At 31.5% G+C, this 21,382-nt stretch overlaps 2 protein-coding genes across 5 annotated transcripts; one reads left to right on the forward strand and one right to left on the reverse strand.

Annotated features, from left to right (window-relative positions):
* Positions 1–1,828: 1,828 nt before the first annotated feature.
* Positions 1,829–16,234, reverse strand: LOC114746633 (glycine-rich RNA-binding protein RZ1A). Of its 4 annotated transcripts, XM_028935053.1 has the most exons (7): positions 16,224–16,234; positions 15,800–15,807; positions 6,540–6,635; positions 4,078–4,194; positions 3,265–3,798; positions 2,730–3,171; positions 1,829–2,632 (listed from the first exon to the last, which is right to left on the reverse strand). In XM_028935053.1, exons 4-5 carry the CDS (start codon positions 4,186–4,188, stop codon positions 3,283–3,285), a joined length of 627 nt encoding a protein of 208 aa, XP_028790886.1. In that variant the 5' UTR covers positions 4,189–4,194; positions 6,540–6,635; positions 15,800–15,807; positions 16,224–16,234; the 3' UTR covers positions 1,829–2,632; positions 2,730–3,171; positions 3,265–3,282. The 4 variants fall into 4 exon arrangements, with proteins under 4 accessions (XP_028790886.1, XP_028790949.1, XP_028790816.1 ...); XM_028935116.1 differs by lacking the exons at positions 15,800–15,807; positions 16,224–16,234 and having other exon boundaries at positions 6,540–6,658; XM_028934983.1 differs by lacking the exons at positions 6,540–6,635; positions 15,800–15,807; positions 16,224–16,234 and adding an exon at positions 4,972–4,998 and having other exon boundaries at positions 2,734–3,171.
* LOC114746994 (peroxidase 43-like) lies at positions 15,168–19,668 on the forward strand. The gene is made up of 4 exons (XM_028935309.1): positions 15,168–15,389; positions 15,577–15,759; positions 16,736–16,898; positions 19,148–19,668. The coding sequence occupies exons 1-4, from the start codon at positions 15,168–15,170 to the stop codon at positions 19,558–19,560; spliced, it is 981 nt and encodes a 326-aa protein (XP_028791142.1). The 3' UTR covers positions 19,561–19,668.
* The last annotated feature ends 1,714 nt before the right edge of the window (positions 19,669–21,382 follow it).

Here is a 21,382-nt window from a genome sequence, read left to right on the forward strand (position 1 = left end):
CAAAATTAATGACAAGTCCCAAGAGACCTTAGAGTAATATATTTTATTTGTAAAATGACATTACTGCCCATCACATTCCAAATTCACATTTGCTCTGTCATTGCGATTTACAACCTTAGCAGTGACTATTAACAACCCAATGAGAAGGTGTTAACAACTTAAGTAGTATCCGTTAACAACTTACTTTATAGGATTATATAACCTTCACATAAGAGTAAATTATAACCAAATAGTGTAATACAACAACTTTAATACTAAAATGGGAAGCTTTTCAAAGCCATTAAGAACTTTAACTAAATCTACTAGGATTATGGCAAAATTTTAATGCCAAGATTCATTGACAACTTCAACGGTAAGTATTAATAATCCAAGGAGAGCTGTTGACAGTCTAGGCAGTGTCTGTTAACAACTGACTTTATAGGATAATATAACCTCTAACAACTATATAAGATTAACTTTAACACTATTTAGTTATAATTTAGTTAGTTTAGTTAGTTATAGTTAGAGGTTATATTATCCTATAAAGTTAGTTGCTAACAAACACTGCTAAGGTTGTTAACAGTTCTCCTTAGGTTATTAATACTCACAGTTGAGGTTGTCAATGGATCTCTGCATTAAAATTTTGCTATAATCCTATTGGGTTTAGTTAAAATTCTTAATGATTTCAAAAAGCTTCCCATTTTAGTATTAAAGTTGTTATATTATATTATTTGGTTATAATTTACTCTTATATGGAAGTTATGTGATCCTATAAAGTAAATTGTTAACAGATACTACTTAGGTTGTTAACACCTTCTCATTGGGTTGTTAATAGTCGCTGCTGAGATTGTAAATTGCAATAACAGAGCAAATATGAATTTGGAATGTGAGGGACAGTAATGTCATTTTACAAATAGAATATATTATTCTAAGGTCTCTTGGGATCTATCAATAATTTTAACATTTCGTGGGACCTTAAATGAATAAAATCTCTTATGTGAAATCTGTACATAATTTTCCCATAATTAATTTGTTAATGTTAAAAAAAATTAATTAAGTTAGTTATTTGTAAGTAAATTAATTTCAGTAAAATAACCTCTTCAATTAGATACAAAGAGGTTATTAGTTATGAATTTATGACTAAACTCATCAATCACGAGATTTTTCCCTCGGAATTACACCAAACGGTTGACACTTAGTCAAATCCAAATTCTCTACGTTAAAATGTAAGTAATGCACATGATCCATAGTCAGAGAAATATCAGAGATAATGAGCATCTAAAATTATTTAATAAAAAAATATTTTAAAAAAAAGGCATACAATCCCCACACAAGTTTATTTCTTTCATATCATTCATGCTTGAATAGAGATCCAGTTTGCAAAACTCTACACCGTCCTCATGTTATCCAAACAAAAACATTATCAAGACCCTCCATTCCTCTACCAAATTTCCTCATCAGATCATTAATTATCCATTTACTCCCTTTATCCCTTATTATAAAATCTTTTTAACTAAATTATATGGTTTAAAAAAACAGTTAAAATTAGTTAAAAACAATTAATACGCAGCAAATATAATTTTTTTCAAATATACCCCTATATATGAATAGGCAAATGTGATAAAGTAATAGTAAGATAAATGAAGAAAAAAAATATATTAGATGCATTAAATTAAGAGTAAAATAGATAATAATAGATTAAATACTCAATCAAACTCAAAAAAAATCTTATAAAAAAAGACAGGCCTATTCAAAAAATTGAATCTTATAATAAGAGACGAAGTAGTACATCTTTCTCTCTCCAAAGTTTTCGAAGCAATTTACAGAGGAAATACCCCAACAGCTTAGCTCAAGTGAATCATACCACCATGCTTTAATTCCCATAACTTTATGTGGCATATCGAAAATTCAAACCCTAAGGACAAGGCAGTGCAACTTACTCCTCACACTTCATACAATATAAGAGAAAAAAATGCGTCTAGTTAATCATGAAGCAAAACTGTATAGTGGTTAATCCCTACAGAGTTCAGTCACTCAGAACACAAACTCTCACCTTCAGCAACATGACTCTTAAGTATAGTTTGTTCACTGGACATACAGACAAACAGTATAAGGGGGGAAAACAAAGGTTACTAGGGCAGAACATATATATATAAATATATATATATATATATATATATATATTCTAGGGTGACCACAGAACTTCCTTTCAGAATCACTGTATGGAGGTCAAGGAAAAGGCAGCACTCTCAAATCACGCTAGATCATTAGCCCATCTTGCAGAACATAATGGAAATTTTGGGCCCACAAAAGGATTAAAGGACGAGGCAGCAATCTCAAATCTCAATAGATCATGAGTCCATCTTGCAGAACAGAATGGGAATTTGGGACCATAAGTCAGGTTTGGAGTAAGACCACCTAATTGAATCGCGGCAAACAAGCTCAACAAACCACATGCATGAAGATAAAAAGTATGCCCAGCACATCTTTCCACCAGAGCCCATGCAGAAAACAAAGGTGTCATGATTACTGAATGAAGCTGCAGATGGCTTGCTGCAGCTGAAAGGTTTTAAATTTAGAAAATCATGCACATCCAATTAGCAATAAAGGACCACAAGGATGAATCCAAAACGACCACATTAAGCCAAGCATCCTGCCAAAATTTAATAACATTAATAAAGCACAAACGAAAAACTGCAATCTAACCAATTAGAAGGTAGGAGTGTGATAGAAATATATCAATAATTTACCCACTGGATTAGTTTAATTCAAAGATCCAGATATAGCATATCCAAACGGGAACTCTAAGCAAACTCCCAGATACGGACTTCCACCTTGGCCCTCGAAAAATCCATCCACTACCAAATAACTTTCCAATATACTGAAACTGGAAATCCAGCAGAAAATATGCCATACGCAATTCCCCATGCATGGAAACCACAACTCACAAGGTACCGAGCAGCATTTATCAATAGCATAGAGCACAACACCAATTTGGATAGCAAGTCAATCATGCATAAGATTTCAACGGACCCAATGGTCAGCATTTTTGGAACATAAATGGGTTTGATATATGTGCTGAGTATGGCACATCAAAACACTGTCATCATCGATCCCCAAACAAGAATCCCAGAACATGGCCATCGTAAAAGGCAGTTGAGGCAGCAAAAGCAACACATCCAAATTTTGCAGCTGCAAAAGTAAAATTGAAATTTCTATTAGCACAATACACCTTACAGAAAGAGAAACCGCCCAGAACAAGGAGAGTCCATTCACGTTGCATACCTCAATGAAGATTGTACACTATCCAGAACGAAAGCCTCCTGATCCTCGACGTTCATAAGGTCCAGCACGATCACGACGATCACTCCCAGATTCTCCGTGACTACCTGAGTCCCTGTTGCGCCCACCAGAATAACGATCTGCATTCCTATCAGGACCATAGTGACTACCACCACTACTCCTGCCACCATACCTACCTTCCCTGCCACCATACTTGCCCCCTCCTGCTCCTTCACTAGGGCACTCCCTGGCAAAATGACCAGGTTTACCACATTTAAAACATTCACCACCATTAGAGCTTCGACCACCTCCATAATCTCGGTTACGATCACGATCCCGATCACGACCCCTTTCACGGTAACGATCACCATCATCTCTAGCAGATGCTTGTTGAGGCTGAGCTTTATCAACAGTGATAGTTCGACCATCTAAATCCATGCCATTCATAGCCTCAATAGCCTCTTCCATTGCTTTCCTCTCATCAAACGTAACAAATCCAAAGCCACGAGAGCGCCCAGAGAATTTGTCCACAACCACCTACATCAAGGATATATTTAAAACTGTAACTGTGAGGAACGTATAACTAGAAAAGGGCTGAACCGCTGAATTACAACCACCCCCAAAGTTCAAAGAAAGAGTTATTAAAACTGATATGATTGTTCAATAAAGCCAAACCAAATCCATATTCTTGTTATAGTCACTATTTCACTATTGCAGCAAAAATAAAATTTGAAGCAAGATCATGAAATGTGGTTGTAACAACAGAAATTAGGATAAAGGATAATAGTGACATAGTAATGTGATAGAATTCAATACCTTTGCCTCAAGAAGTTTGCCAAACTTTTCAAATGTATCCTTCAGCTTCCTATCGGATGTTGACCATGCAAGGCCACCAATAAAGCAGCGGTACTCATCTGCTTCCGACATTTCAATCTACAAATTTTCCACGAAACAGGCATTGAAATAAAACTTTTGAATCAGTTATTTGATTCAAATAAGTGAAAGAAACCCATTTCACATCAATGAATCCTCTCATCTTCAAATAAGAAACAGGAAAATGAGAATCCACAAAAACAAGAGGGAACACAGCATTATAATTTATTATTACAAGATATATTTTTAAGTTTCACCATTTTTTACTGCAACACTTGCATCAGTAAGATACCTCAAAATGATCCCATTCATCTCGAAAGAAATGAGAGAAAATGCACATTATACAAATACAGTGCAAATTAATATGTAATTTCTCTTGTTGACAAAACTAACAAGAAATAATATGTTACAAGCTACAATAAAAAGTTAGCAGAAAATAGTACTCCCTCCGTTCCTTATTATAAGAGACGAATAACCGAATTACGTTGATAAAAAAACAGTTAAAATTAGTTAAGAACAATCAATGTGTAAAAGGTATAATTTTTTTTTCCAAAAAAGCCCTCATTAACAAGGAGAGAGAGCATGAGAGAGAATAATGGTAAATTATTCAAAGAAAGAGAAGTGGGAAGGAGAGAGAGTGTGAGTTGGAAACAATAAATATGGGTAAAATAGGAAATCAGTACAAAAAAATAGAGACAACTTTTAAGTGTCTCTTATATATAGGAACATGCCATAAGCATCAAATGTCTCTTATAATAAGGAACGGAGGGAGTAAAATTTAACTCAGTGAGGGGAAAAAGGAGAAAAAACTGTCTTGCTTATTGAATATGAATTAACCTTTTTTACCATTCTTCACACAAAGTTGAATCATGTCTGCAAACGTTAGTTCTCAGAGACCTGAAACTTCAGGTACCGCAGATTATGATAGATAAGATGCAGGGAAGCTCCTGATATTTAAAGTTGACAGCTGCTATTTGTCAAGATAGGAGACTAAACAACTAGACAGTTCGTATAAGTATACTTGAGGTCAGTTGTCATACAATCATAACAAGTTTCTTGAACCAAAGATATAAAATTATAAATAGCTTAGATGGAGGAAGATCTAACAGATTTCATTTGTCGCTATGATAAGTTAAAAGGCTACAGAGTTTATATTTATGCTTCAAGTAAGTTATTAGCTTCTGGGATCAAATAGTTTGAGGCAGACAATATGGCCAAAAGTTAAGACCAAAATGAAACATTGCAGTCGCAGGATTTTTAATGGGAGGATGTATTAGGTGTAAGACTTAATCAAGCAAAGCATAGAAGCGACGAATAAGGAAAGAATAGATAGAAACCCGCAATTTGAAATGATCTGACCAAAAAGAACTGGCATACAAGACTTAGACATTATGAAGATCTCCAAGTTAGAACTTGACACAGATGAGCGACCCTTGGACTGCTAGTTTCAAGTAGCACGTAATTGTTTCTCAGATTTATGCGAAGATTTCATTTTATGGTAAAAAAACAGACTATCAGTTATTAATGTCGATGGAGATGAAAATTGAACAGATGAAACAGAAGGAAGTAGGAAACTATGGAATCTAAGAGATGTAATGCAACAATTAAGCAGAGTCTGTATGCTAAATGAGATTTGTTGGCATATCACCGAGTAAAACGTTTTAGAAGACCCTCTGAGGGATGAACTATTCTTCATACAAGAACCATAGATGACACCGGTGCATAAATGAATTTGATAAGCATGTTGCATGAGAAGACAATGTCTGAGAGATGGCACAGCAAGACTGTCTTAACATGGCAATAATTGATTTTTTTTTTTTCCTTTTGGGAACCGAGCATAAACATAACTAACACAAGTGCTTATCCAAACTGCAATACATAATTAATTTATAAATACGAACAAATTCCCTACATTAGAATAGATAGCGTTGGCTTTCAATTTTATTTATCACACAAGGCATAATAGTTATTAGTTGATTAGTCGATTTCTAGCAAGTACAATTCTTTAAAACGAAAACAGAATACACGCTTATCCCACTGCTCCACGCATGCCTGCTACCCTAGCAACTTCTCAACAGCACTAACCATTAAGCAGCATAAAGCTCAGTTAAAACAACTTACTACCAAAAGTATCAGATTGAATGACAAAACAGAGGAGGAAGAAAACCAGCACCTTCAACTCCACATTCGGACTTTTAGGGCCTACTCAGCCTAAATCAATAACCCACGAATTTCGAGCACAATTCAAACAAAACCCAGCAAAGCCTTTACCTTGTAGTTGATGTTTTGATGCAAATGTCCACCAGACAATAAAATCCAACTCACAAATGCAAAAATAACAATATAACAATCTCGCGGAAAAGGGAAGAAAATCGAAATCGTGTAAAGGATCTACAGAACTATACCAGTGGTGCAGAGATCCGCTCAAGGGAGCCTCTTCTCTTATCGGCGGGGAATGGCGGAAAACCTAGAGGAGATGCTGAAGTATCAAGTGCAATTTACTTTTAAGAGGAAGAAATTCCACAGCGTGTTTGCCGAATCAGGCCCGACGCCTTTGGATTCTATCTTTATCGTACTGGTCGCACGCCCCAATTCCACACGTGCTCACTTGACGCGCGTTTGATTTGCCGCCAGCATCCAACCAGACGACATCGTTTAATTAGTTTTAGGAAGATCTGAGGCCCAGATTGTTGGATTGCTTTAAATTTTTTTTTTTTGGTGAAATTGTAGCTTTCAGTTTCCAAATTCAATAGTATATTATATAAAAATAAAATGGGTAAGCATCACTCGTCCATGTCTATGGCATGTTTGGTGTGATCAAATGAAAATAAGAATGGGACTTGCATAGTACCATAGCACATTTTAATATATTTGATATGAGGCACTAAATAATACTTAGGATTGTAAAAAAAAAAAATTATGAGAGACTTAGGATTCTAAAATGACCACCAGATGGGATTGCACAATAATGCCATCCCGCATGGTATTAGAAAATCATTCATGGGATTGAATATTATTGTTACCAAATTATTCTTATAATATTTCACAAGCTTCTATTTTTATTTATTACTGTAAGAGGCTATATAAGTCTTTGTATAATTTATGCCTAATTATAAAATAAAATTATTAAGGTAATTTTAAAGTTTTATTCTCACACCCACTCTCATTTTCGCTCCCAGTCTCACACTCAATCCCTTAAAATTCAGGGCCCGCACACCAAAAAATGCGTAAAACTATCAAAAGAACAGATAGCATCATATTACCATATTTGGCAACCTTCGATGATACGATGTTTGCTGTAAAATAGATTTACTTAGGGGCAATTATGACCTTACACAGTTTATTCCTGTATACCAAGGATAGGAGAACTCACGTGGTATTTCAGTATATTGTTCCATTTCCCTTGCATTCCATACCTTTGAAACTTAAGCTTCATTTGGATTAGCGATACATTCAATCTGACTTTTAAAACAGTAAAATTGAATAAAAGTTAGATTGGGTAATGAAATTTTTGTTTGGATTGAATTTTATAAAAATTAGTTTTTAAAGTAAAAAAAATTATATAGATGATGATTGAATAAATAATACTCCTCCGGTCCTAAATATATGACCTATTTTTTAGTGTAAAATGAGTCATATATTTAGGACCGGAGGAGTATTGTTTGTAGAATGAATAAAATGGATATGACTTTTATTAAAAATTGCAAAATGATTAAAAATATAAATTTAAAAAATATAATAATTTTAAATTCTTATAATATGAAGAAGTTATATTTAATGAATAAAATATGTTTAAATCAGAAGTCGTAAAAATTTGTTAACCAAATAATATTACATGGGTGTTTGGCTAATCTCAAAAGTGCTTCTCAGAAGCACTTTATCCTAAATCGAAGCAAACTCCTCCACATATTTATTTTGTATACTGTAAAGCATTTCTGAAATTATGGTTTTGTTCTTATCCAAACACCTCCTACATAATTAATTGAATGATATACTCTGCATAATTTACGTAAATAAAAAATAATATTAAAATTTAAAAATATTATAAAAAATGTTAAAAAGTATTTTCACTTAAAAGAATATTACAAATAAATAACTAAAAATTGATTGGAAAGCATAAGAAATATATATAGAGAAGCATAAAAATAACATAAACATGAGGGTAAAAGTGTTTTTTAATTCTAAAAAATTACTTCTACATAAGTTATAAGTAAGTTTTGAATGCTTTTACAACTGTGCTTAAAAAATAGTTTTTGACCCACAAGTTAGATTAGCTAAAAGCTGTGACAAACAGCTTTAAAATTTACAAACTGACTTATTACACATATAAACTACTTTTTCTTCCCTCATATGCCTTACCAATCAGGCACATGTTTGTTCGTGTTGTGTTTTTTCACAGTTTACTAAGATGACTCTTTAGTTCCTCCCGGTTCTAAGTAGAGCTAGTAATATGAGTTAAACTAATAAGTCCAACCCGCTAACCCCTAAAAAATAACAAGGTTAAGGCTGGCTAAAAGTTAACTTGTTAGTAAACAAAGTTTTTCAACCCACGCCACCTAACCCGTAACCTATGGTTGGCAAGCTAACCTGCTTTTTTTTTGTATTTTTAAAATTTTATTAATCATTATATATTATTATATTTTATATTCTATCCAAAAAATTTTAAAAAATATCTATATCATTTATTTATTTGGTATTTTTAATCAATTATTTGAAGGAAGGATAAAAACTTCATTATATTTTTGCATAAAGAAGAAAATTTAAAAAAAATAAAAAGAAAATAATAGTTTGCAGGTTAGCTGTCAACCCACCACGACAGGTTAGGGTTGACCAAAAGCCAACTTGTCATTACACGGAGCCTTTTTAATCTGCACCATCTAGTCCTAACTTAGGGTTTGGCCCATATTGTCACCTCTCGTTCTGAGCCCTATGCAATTTCTTAAAAAGTTATAGAAACTAAAGCTTAAAAATATATTTTGCTCTGTTATGCTTCCCATCGCATGATAAGACAAATAACAAAAGGATTGAAGTGAAGAAGGGCCAACAAAATGAAAGAAAATTGGGCCTACATAGTAATGGACATTGGACCAGTGTTGTGGGTGCTTCTTGGACATGAGTTTGGATCAGCGTGACCTTTAGCCCAATTCTAGAAGGCCCAAACTACTTAATGACCCCTACTGAACGAGTTTTTGCCTTGGCTAGTGACACAATAAGCCGACTAATTCTCCTTCTTTTTATTTTCTTGCTTGAAACATTTATAGGTGATAATGCGGGTTGGCCTGCCGATTACAGGCCAACCTGCCAAAAGTTGAGAGACCGGTAGGCCAGGCTTAAATGGAGTACTATTCGTGGGCTAGTAAAATGGCAGCTCGAGCTCCTCATAGTGGGCCAAGCCACCCATTTTATTTATTTAAATTTTTTTTTTTTCATTGCACATGTTCTTCCTTTTAATTTTAAAACTTATTGGCTACAATTTTCACGTTCATCCCTGTCGATAAAAGAACATCTCGGCCTTATCCAGAAGTTCATCCGAGGAATTGATGTTGGAGGCAACATCTTTGTCTTGATGCAATGATACGCTACTTCTCCTTCCACGACATGCAAGAGAGGATTAAGGTCAAATTGGAGCTCAAGCAAGTTATGATGCCCGTTGTTCTTGAAGAACTCGTGGTAGATTCAAGCATCGACATCGGAACTGCCGCCATGCTTGGTGGGAAGCAGCCGAATTTAACGATGAGATGAATTATGAAGATGAGGCTGGATAGGCAGAGAGAGAATTGGTCGATGAAGGAGAGAGCGAATGGGTTTGAATGGTTCACCAGGAGAATCAGATTGGAAGGGGAGTGACGAAGAAGGATCAAGAAAGAGGAGGGAATGCGGAGCGTTTTGGACTCGGGTGAGCGACTGACGGTGGTGAAGCCTTGCTCCTCTTCAGATTTACCCCGGTCCCCCGGGGGGACTTCAGCTCGGTTTTGGTGGTCACGAGCTAAAAAACGTTCATTTCAAAACGATCTTAATTTTTATCAATCCAAACCGTCGTATCATCAACTATGCTATACCGGTTGAATAACAACAAAAAAATCCCCTTAGAACATCAATCATTAGTAATTCATATAAATTAATAAAATTAGTTAAATTAATTACTCATAGTAACATACTTTAAAATGACCTATTTTTCAATTACTCCATCAGGTTCAAAATATAAGCTAAATCTTGTTGGAAGGATGTGATTTTTTTTATAAGATAACATTTACTTTTATCTAAATATTTAATTTTTTTTAATTTTACCCACATATATTTTCTTTCCTCTTTGATTTACTTATTATATCTTTTACTTATTCTCTTTATTAATCAGTGCATATTTGAGGAAACAAATATTTATTTTTTTGAACCAATTTAAACTAATTTTTTGATAAACATAAATAGATCAAGGTTATCGTATTAATATCAGAAAAATTACTTTTAATACTTCTTCAATGTATACAATCACTAAAAATCTTATAAGGAAATTATAAATTATGTTTAGAATCAAAATAAACATCTCACTTAGCAATTGGCAAAAAAAAATCTCAATTAACACTTACATTTAATATGTGAGTGAGTAATACTAATGATGATAGGGTTATCTAGATCTGCAATATTATGCAATGACTCAACGCGACTTTCACCACAGGAAGAAAAAAACTCAAGTCGGCAAGCCACTTGACCATATAGCCTTTTTTTTTGAATGGCTGAATAAAATCATTGAATTTCTTGTGGCTTTATTTTTGGCACCAAGTCACTTGTTTCTCTTTTTTTTGGTTCTTGGTCAGAAAATCACGAGTTTCTCTTGATAATTAATTTCTTAGTTAAATCCCAACATTACCATCACATGAACTTTGCTTTAGCAACATGCAAATTTAACAAGTGACCAAAAGTTCATCCTAGTCACCCATTTGCAACTCTCATTTAATTTTAGCCATTCACTTCTCCATCCCTTAGAAACATCTAGAAGACAATACTCTTTCCAATCCTAAACATGAAAGTTAATACAAAAGTTATTTTAATAGTACATATAAGACTCTGATCTAATTTATTTTTTAAATTTATATCCCTGCGTGTATGTAATAAAAGATTTTTAATTTCCACAGGAGTAGTGATCAATTAAAATGACTAAAAAGGTATCTCAAAAACTCGACACATTTTTTTTTTTCAAATAACTAACTTAACTACTTTTTTTAATATTATTAAATTAGTTATCTAACTCCCATATATAGAACCAAAGTGAGTATATGGTTATTTTTTGTCTATTTTCATGGCATTAGGTAATCATAGGATTTTCAAATTTAATGAGATTAATATATAGTCAAGAACCTTCAGCGAAAAAAATACTAGTGTATAATTAGGAATCAAAATATGTAGACTTGCGATCAAACTCACAAACAAGAACTAGTTTTCAATTGATTTCATTAATACTATAAATTATATCTTTACTTTGCATAGTTATCATTTTTTTTATCTCGATGTCTATTTATACCATCTCTCTTTCTCTCCCACATACATATATACTCTCACAAAACTGTTTTATTTTTATTATCTCATCTTATTCCCATCAATGGAGAACATAGAAACAAAGATAATCAAAAAATGGATATAGACTATCTTATATATATTTCTTAACCTATTTTGGATACTAATCCATAAAAAGGAAAATGCTAAAATTCATTTGTCACTTGCCCAAAAAAAAAAAAAAGCCCGTGAACTCTTAAAAATTGAGTGTCATATTATCCCAAAGGTTCCATCAAGCCTGTCTGTCATTAACATGTTAACTTTAAAAGAAAGCATTGTTGTACATCACTTGTTTAAAAAAAAAACTGAAATTGCAAATAAATAAGAGACAAAATATAAAAAATATAGCTTTAGAAGAAAGCAAATGTAATTAACATTCAAAATCGAGTTGGATATAAGCAAAAGTTAAGAAGAAGGATAGTTAATCCCCGATCCACCCCTTTATAAAAGAATTTTTTCAGTATTTTGTTGGCCCCTTATTAAAAAAACAACAACCTTTTGTCTAGAATATTATTAAAAACCAACCGATTGTTCGATCAGCGTATTTTTTAAAAGAAATTTATATTATTTTAAGAGTACTCTCTCCTATCAAAATATATTATGCCTTTTTTTAAAAAATTGCTGATCCGTAATACACACAAACATATAAATATATATATATATATATAAGTTACTTAAAGAGTTATTAATCATCATTTTTAAATTTTTATTCTTGATACATGTTAAATAACAAGAAACAAAGAGAAGGGAGATGAAACACATTTGAATAGGGGCAAAAATTAGAAAAATTTTCAACTTAGCACAAATATAATGAGTTAATCATTCTTACTTAATTTTGATGAGGTGATTGAAAGTGATTTATACTCTCTTAGTTTTAATTATAAGTTATTTTAACATATTTTACACAAACTAAAAAAAACTTAAACTTCATTAACTTTGTCTTAAAATTCAACAACTTTTCAATTTTATTTCTATTTAATATACTTTTTTGGTCCTATTTATAAAATAGAGAAAGAAAGTTTTCTTTAGTCATATTTATAAGTCACTTTATTAAATTCTTAATGTGAATGTACTATTTTATCCTTCATTTATTATAGGATATGTAATTATCTTTTTTGAAATATGCATATATTAAATGTAGGTGAAGTTGAAAATTTTTTATATTTTAATGGAGAGTTAATATATTTTAAGGTTTTTTTTGTTGCATGTGTAAAATATGTTGGAAGTACCTTATAAATAGGACCAGAGGAGTATATTATATCCCATGAAAATAAAATTTATATAATAATAAATGAAGGGTAAAATTGTACTCCTTCAATTCCTTTTTATAAGTAACAACTAACATCCCCTCTTGTCCCTAAATATATACAATATTGACAAGTTGTCTTAAATTTTTATAGCAAATTTTCTATTTTGCCCCCATTAGGTACTTATTTTAATATTTAATATGTTTATTGTCTCATTTCCCAAACATAATCTCTTTCCATCACACATTCTCTCTCTTTAATAATTCTCTTTGTTATACTCCTCTGGTCCTATTTATCGGACAGAGAGTGAAGGTATTTTTTGGTCCTATTTAGGGGGCACTAAGAGAAATTTTTTGTATGGATATATAATTTTACCTCTCATTTATTATTGTGTTGACTTTGTTTATATAAGGCATAATGTATATTAAATAGAGATAAAGTTGGAAAGTCATTAAATTTTAAAGGAGAATTAATGAAACTTAAAGTTTTGCTTTGTCTGTGTGAAACATATTAGAAGTGCCTTATAAATAGAACCAGAGGAGTAATAATTTTCTTATTCTCTTTCTTATACTCTCTTTCCCCCATAGATAAGGGTATTTTGGAGAAAAAACTCTAATTTTTACCTATTCATTATCTTTAATTAACTTTTTAATCTACGTAATGAAGTCCTGTGTTACTTATAATGAGGGACAGAGGGAGTATATTTATATAAAAGATTTCTCTCTTCATCCTATAAATAAACCCAAAAATTCCTTCTCTTTTCATCCTTATAAGTAGGGCTGGGGGAGTATTTTAAACTAAAAGAAATATTTATATGGTCAAAATAAAATCCATATATAACATTTTTTTGCCCAACCATATAACTTAAACTATATCTTTTATTTTTAAGAATTGTTATTCATGATTATAAAGGAAAAAATCGTTGTGAGATATCATGAAAAAAAACATAAATATTAAAACTTGTTATTAACTCGTTACATATTTTTTATAATTAATTTTTGCTTGTCTTGAGGAGAGTAATCAATAAGAAGAAAAAGACCAATTGGGGGGACATGTAAATGCAGAGCTAAAGTGAAGTAGTGAAGTACAGCTGGGAGAAGAAAAAGACAAAGTGCTATAAGTGGGAGGAGTTGAAGTGCGTGTACGCAGCTAACTTCTCTTCAGTCGTTTAGTAGTACTAAAGTGGAGAGAATCGAAGGAATAAAAATTCTGAAACCAACTAAATGTTTTGACTTTGGACCCCAAAATAAATAATGCCGCAAATTAGGACATGTTTCACCCTCACACACTAATTACTACTCCTCGCATCAATTTAATCAGAAGAGTAAATAAATTAATAATATAAATTAACACATCAATGTAAATGTAGTATTTCCCTAACACTTCAAATACGCTCCATAAGCTTTTACTCCTATTTTTATGGGTAGAAGCATATTGATTTAACATATATAAAATAAATTACATTATCTATGTTTCCTCTGTATTTCTCTAGTCTTATTTATAAAATAAAAGGATAAGTTGTTTTTATCTTGTATATAAATTACGTCATTAAATTGTTCATTTGAATATATTATTTTATCTTTTATTTATTATTGTGTAGATTTTATATTTTTAAGATAAATTGAATATTAAATAGAAGTAAAATCGTATAATTATTAAATTCTAAGATAGAGTTAACATGTGTTAATAGTTTTTTTTATTTCAATAATTTATAAATAAGATTAGAAGAGAGTAATACCATGTAATAAAAAAAGTTCACAGCTTTATTGATGTCCCACATAATTTTATGTAATTTTTAGCTTAATCTTTATGAAGATATTTAATATGTATATCTAAGTTACAAAATAAGAACTTGAATACAAAATAAAAACGAGAGGTATATAGAAGTGATTTTTCATGGAAAATTATTCGTCCTTACAATAAATAGATATTAAATGATTGAGTACAGCTATAATTAATCCCCACCGGAATTTCTTTTTCTTTTTTCCTGTTCCCCAATTCATTCCATTTTACACGAAAAGGTGGCAGCATTAGAGTCGTCAAGATGTCATTTAGAACTTGCGTTGCCGTTTGTATATATAACAGCCGGTTTCTAGCGTTCGGTGCTTCTCACTCATCACTCATCGTCTTCCTCTATCCTCATCATCATCAACCTCACCCTGTGTGCTTCATTCTGCCAACCCAGAAAGCAGCCATTATTGATCCATCCATCCTCCTCCTCCTCCTCCATTAATGGCGATGGCCTTTTCTCTTGAGCCACTACTCATTCTTCTTGGGCTTTGCGTCTCAGTGACGACGATGTTGAGCAGTGAAGCGCAGCCGCTTCGAGTGGGGTTCTACTCAGATACATGCCCGGACGCAGAATCCATCGTGAGCACCGTCGTAAACGGCGCCGTTTCTTCCGACCCCAACATGGCCGCCATCTTGCTCAGACTTCATTTCCATGACTGCTTCGTCGAGGTCAGCTCCAATATTATTAATATTTCAATTAACCCTTTTTTAAAAAAATAATTTATAATTTTTTCCTTAAACTATCTGTTGATCATATTTATAAAAGAACGAATTTTATGAATAACTTAACCAAAACTCAGAAAATGAATCTACTATAATTCAGGATCTGGCTCTTATGTTATCTAAAATGTGTAAGGGGTGTGATGGCTCGATACTGATAGAGAATGGGGAGAAATCGGAGAAGAACGCGTTCGGGCATCAAGGAGTGAGAGGATTTGATGTGATTGAGAGAGCCAAGGCGCAGTTGGAAGCCACGTGCCCTGGTGTCGTTTCGTGCGCTGACATTGTCGCTTTGGCTGCCAGAGACGCCGTCTTCTTGGTACTCCCTTTTTTTTTTTTTTTTTTTAATTTCTTCTCACTTCCTCTACTTCCGTAACCTGCTTGTCGTATCACAACCTTTCATGGGACTTCGTTCAACGACGTATCATAGAATTCTGAGAAACGAAGAAGCAATTAATATATGGGTATATGTGCTGGTCAAATACAAGTTACGAGTAATATCTTGCGCCAAATATTCAAGATATGACAAGTTACGTTAATTCTTCATTCATAGGATATTCAAGATAATATAACAAGTCAGTTAAACTTTCCAACAAATTAAGGAACATTAGTTATAGAAATTAGCAAGTTACTCCCTCCATTCCTTATTATAAGAGACGAATAACTAAATTACGTTGATCAAAAAAACAGTTAAAATTAGTTAAGAACAATTAATGTGTAAAAAGTATAATTTTTTTTCCAAAAATGCCCTCATTAATAAGGAGAGAGAACATGAGATAGAACAATAGTAAATTCTTAAAAGAAAGAGAAGTGGGAAGGAGAGAGAGTGTGAATTGGAGACAATAAATATGGGTAAAATAGGAAATCAACACAAAAAAGTAGAAACAACTTTTAAGTGTCTCTTATATTTATATTTAGGAACATGCTATAAGCATCAAATGTCTCTTATAATAAGGAACGGAGGGAGTATCTATTTCATCTCTCTTCTGTATTCAAAACTCTCTTTTCTAATTGTAATGAGGTATAAAAGTAAAAAACAAATCATTAATTATTCTGTTAACTTTTTATATTTTAGACCAAAATTTTCTTTTGTAATAGAAGAGAGTATAATATATATATATATGGAGCATGGACGAGAAATGAATGGATGACGGGTTCAGTTAACAATAGACGAATAGTATGTCGTATTACGATACATATTTATATTATGTGTAGAGGATAATATTAAGATTCATGGTATTTAATATGACTTATGATAAGGGATAATATATATATATGTGTGTGTGTGTGTGCAGGCGAATGGGCCATCATACAGAGTAGCAACGGGAAGAAGAGATGGGTTGGTGTCCAACGTATCGCTGGCAGATGATATGCCGGATGTCTCGGACTCCATCTTCCAACTCAAAGCCAAATTCCAAAACAAGGGACTCTCTGACAAAGACCTTGTCCTTCTTAGTGGTATATTTATCTCTTCCTCTCTCTACTCCTTCGTTCATTCCTAAATATAATATTCCTCCTGTTCTTAATATAAAACCCATTTAACTAATTTGATTAGATTAAGAAAGTTAGGTAAGTTAGTTAATTATAAAAAAATGACACATTTTTCCTAAAACACTATAATCATCTTTCTTAATATCCCATCTCCCTCTTCTACTTGATTATAGTTGAAGGAGTATTCATAGGGGTAATTTAGAGAAATTGATAAATATGATAAATGGGTCTTATATTTAGAATCAAAACCAACTCAACAATTGGGTCCTATATTAAGGACCGGAGGAGTACATCATTTATTATAACAATTGGTAAAAAAAAATTTCTATCTAAAAATTTTTTAGTAAAAAAGAATGATATGTTTTTATAGACGAAAAGTATGGATGCTAACATTTGGCACCTATAAAATATAGGGAATATCGCATAAAAAACTTAAAAAATTATTAAATCTCAAAGTAGAATTGTTTTATATATTTTAACGGGTTTTCACTACATTTTGACTTGAAAAAAATATTAATTTTAAAGAAATTCTTGATTTGAAATATAATAATTTTCAGGTTGCTTTCGTGGGATTTTTCCTAAAGTATATAAGTATTTGAATTTATGTTTTTCAGAATCATAAAATTTTCAAACAGGCACTTCTTATCCTGATTTTTTCTAATTAAAATATATTTTAAAAATATTATTATTTAATATCTTTGTTCTCTAATTCTTAATAAATGATATGTTTAAAATATTCTTATTTAATTAGAAACACATTGAACAATAACAAAAAAAAAAATTCAAATACAGACAAGCTACTTGATCCGCTTAATTTTGGTAACTATGTAGTATTAATTTTGGTAACTAAGGGCAGATGGAGAGAGTATTATATATATATATATATATATATATATATATATATATATTGAATGTTAGTTGGAGACATCCATAACAATTCACCAATAGAGTTTTTTTTTAATCTTGAATTGTGTGTTATTTCATGATCTGTGGTTTTTTTTTTTCCTAAATGTAAATATTTGACATAAATGTCCATAAAATTATAGATTTACTATTAGAACAAAAAAAGTGCAAACTAACTAATGAAAATGGGTTCAATTGATAAAAAAAATATTATATTTATGTTTCACAAAGATATTAATTCAAACCGTTCTACTTTTTGGAATGAATAAAATGTAATGAACAGTTTAAATACCAAAAAATTCATTTAATTTCAAGATCATTCACACATTTTTAGTATCTCAATCATTTAAAATGATTTTAAGATTAAAATTTTCTTACTTCAAATAATGTGAACTTAATTCACATTCATATTATAATTCACATTCCATTTCTGGCTGGCAAATTTGAGAAGGTAAAGTTATATGAATTAAGCTATAATCAGAAAAATTACAACACATAGGCTAAGCCAAGCCACATATATGCCAGTCTTAGTCACACTGTTCTATATATAATAACTGAAACAATTAATTACTTACATTCATAGAAACCAAGGGAATTTTTAGTCATTGAATCTCATGTAAGACTTCATTTTAATTGGGAAAATATCATTAATGTGATTATGGTAGGTTACTTGTCAACAACTTTATCTATTTATGGAGATTTCTTAAATGAAATTCATTTTAGTTATAATAAGTAAATTACTTAAATTAATCATAGCTAAATATATCCATCAAAATGAGTTTGTTGCGTAGCATCTGTCTGTACTCATGAATTAAAAGATCATATATATGGCACCATACTTTTTTTAGACATCTAGTTGAAAAAACGATGTCAGGATTAATGTTTTTTAAAAAAATGAAAATTTTTATGTAGTCCTAGTATAAAAAAAGATCTATCTAAGTCCATTATTTTGTCATGTATGTAAGTTAATTTGATATTGCAAATTACATATTCACATTCTTGTCTACAATATGCGTATTTAAAGAGTATAGATGATGAAAAAACAGTAGCATAAATCAAGGTTAATATAAATATTGATAGAATTTTAACAGGAATCAAATTTAAAAACTAAAAATAATGAGGAACTAATTTTCATTATTTTTAAAATTATCTTGATTTATTGATAAAAATTGAACATTAATTAGACAAGCTCTAGAATTTTTCAGCAACCTAGATTAACATGTCAATTCATAAATTGTACAATTGTTTAACTTAACTGCATTATTTTCATCACTTCTAATTAACAACTCACTTAATTAACTCCTCCTTTTCAGCTGCACATACAATAGGCACCACAGCCTGCTTCTTCATGACCAGAAGACTCTACAACTTCATGCCGGGAGGCGGATCCGATCCATCAATCAGCCCAGAATTCCTGCCGGTGCTGCAATCGAGGTGTCCGAAGAACGGCGATGTCAACGTCCGGCTAGCGATGGATGAAGGGAGCGAAAGAGAATTCGACAAGCACATATTGCAGAACATAAGGCAAGGATTTGCAGTGTTGGAGTCCGATGCAAGGCTGGCTGATGATGAGAACACAAGAAGTGTGATTGACTCATACTTTGATCCAATGTTTGGAGCATCTTTTGAGTCTGAGTTTGTTGATTCTATTGTGAAGATGGGTCACATTGGGGTCAAGACTGGTTCACTTGGAGAGATTAGGCGTAAATGTTCTTCATTTAATTAATTAATTAATTCAGCTTCATTAAGATCTATAATTTTCTCTCTAGTTTTCTAGGTTGAAGAGGATTTAAGTTGATGATTATGGCCTTATTTTTAATTATTATTATATGTATATACAGTTCAAATTAATCTTGTACCTTTGAGGGGTGTTTTATTTACTAGAGATAGGTAATATTATTGGAGTTATCATAAATTATTGTAACATTTCTTGAGAGACCTAAGTATGTCTATTTTGCTTGTTGATAGAAATAATCATGTTGATACTTTTGCTTCTGTTTCATATCTCTCACAGAGAAATAGGCGTAAGGAAAACAAAACTCAAAAGTTGTATTTTAAGAAAAGGAAAAAATAAAAATAAATATTTAGTGCTTTAATTTTATATGACATTTCATTTTGATTCCTTAAGGATAGGAGGAGTATAAAGTGTACTTCTAATCTATTCATCTTAATGTCGTTAACAAAAAAATATGACATTGGAATTTTAAACGCTCATAAAATATATTCTCAAATGCTTAATAACATTTGTTAAAAAAATTATTTGAAACAATAATGCTGTCAAGATTAAGATTACAAGACTGAAAAGATACCTCATTAAATTAAGGTATTAAGCTAAAGCCTTATATAAATTTAAAGTTGCGCTTGGAAAATTATTGGTATTTTTCCCTAGACATAACATGAAGAGATTTAGGGCAATTGCAATAAGATCTCATGAAATAAATATATTCTCAAAAAAGTATCATGACAACTGAACTGTAATGACATGTTTCAAAAAAATCTCAAAAAAAATTTTAATTGCTCACTTATTATTAAGATTTTTTTTTTACAATTAAAATTTTTTTTTTGTAAATATATTCCTTTCATAGGATCTTATTACAACTCTCCCGTAAGTTGAATTAGCAATAACTCCTTTGAATTTCTTTCAGCATACAGATTTGAGAGAATTGAATTTGGGGAGATTATTTTTTAAGAAAACGAATTGAAACTTTAAAAAATATTTTAAATTTAATTGAACCATTAGAAAATATACAGAACAATGGGAGATATCATTTGAGCAATATTGACCGTGAATTAGAAAACGAAAGAATCTTTTTGAAGCATTTGAAAAGGTCAGAGAAAGACAAAAATGTCTATGAGATGCCACTAAATATAGAAGAGGAAGCCAAGAAAATCTCTCAAAATTACCAAAATTTAATGCTGAAAAGCAGGGTCATATGGTTGGCTAATCTGAAATTGATGAGAAAGTAATAATAATATGCTTTGACCCAATAAAGAAAAACAGAGGAAAGGAGGGGAAACAGAAAAAGGAAAGAGCTGTGAAGATTGAAACACTCCAATTCTCTTTCCTTCTTCTTTCTTTCCTCTGATTAATTAAGGTTTGAAATTAGCAGAAATTGCAGAAAACTTGGGCTGTTCTTCTGAGTTTTTGTCTTTGCATGCAACAAGGATACGTAAAATAAGGAGCGATTTTCATGGCACCTTGATCCCTTCACAAGTCCCACTGCCCCTTTGATCTCCTTTATATTGATTCAGGTATCTGCTCTGCATTTTGGATTTGAACCAGACTAAGTTTCATGCATTTGGATGAAATTTAAGACGAGTCATATTGTTCATGGCTTCTTGCAATTAGTTCATCACTTCCTACAAAAGGATACAATAACTTGTAGACGTTATAGATATATTGATATTGATATTAATTTTTTAACGTACGATTGTCTTAGGGAAAGAAAGTGACTTTCTTTTTTCTTTTTAACAATAGTCATTGTTCAATAAGTTTCATTTATTTTTTTGAGAAGTTTACTGAAAAAATTCTTATTGCAAAATTTATT

This window comes from Neltuma alba, unplaced genomic scaffold (genome assembly GCF_004799145.2).
Source record: "Neltuma alba isolate B1F8T4 unplaced genomic scaffold, ASM479914v2 tig00000129_pilon, whole genome shotgun sequence".
In the NCBI taxonomy this organism is placed as follows: domain Eukaryota; kingdom Viridiplantae; phylum Streptophyta; class Magnoliopsida; order Fabales; family Fabaceae; genus Neltuma; species Neltuma alba.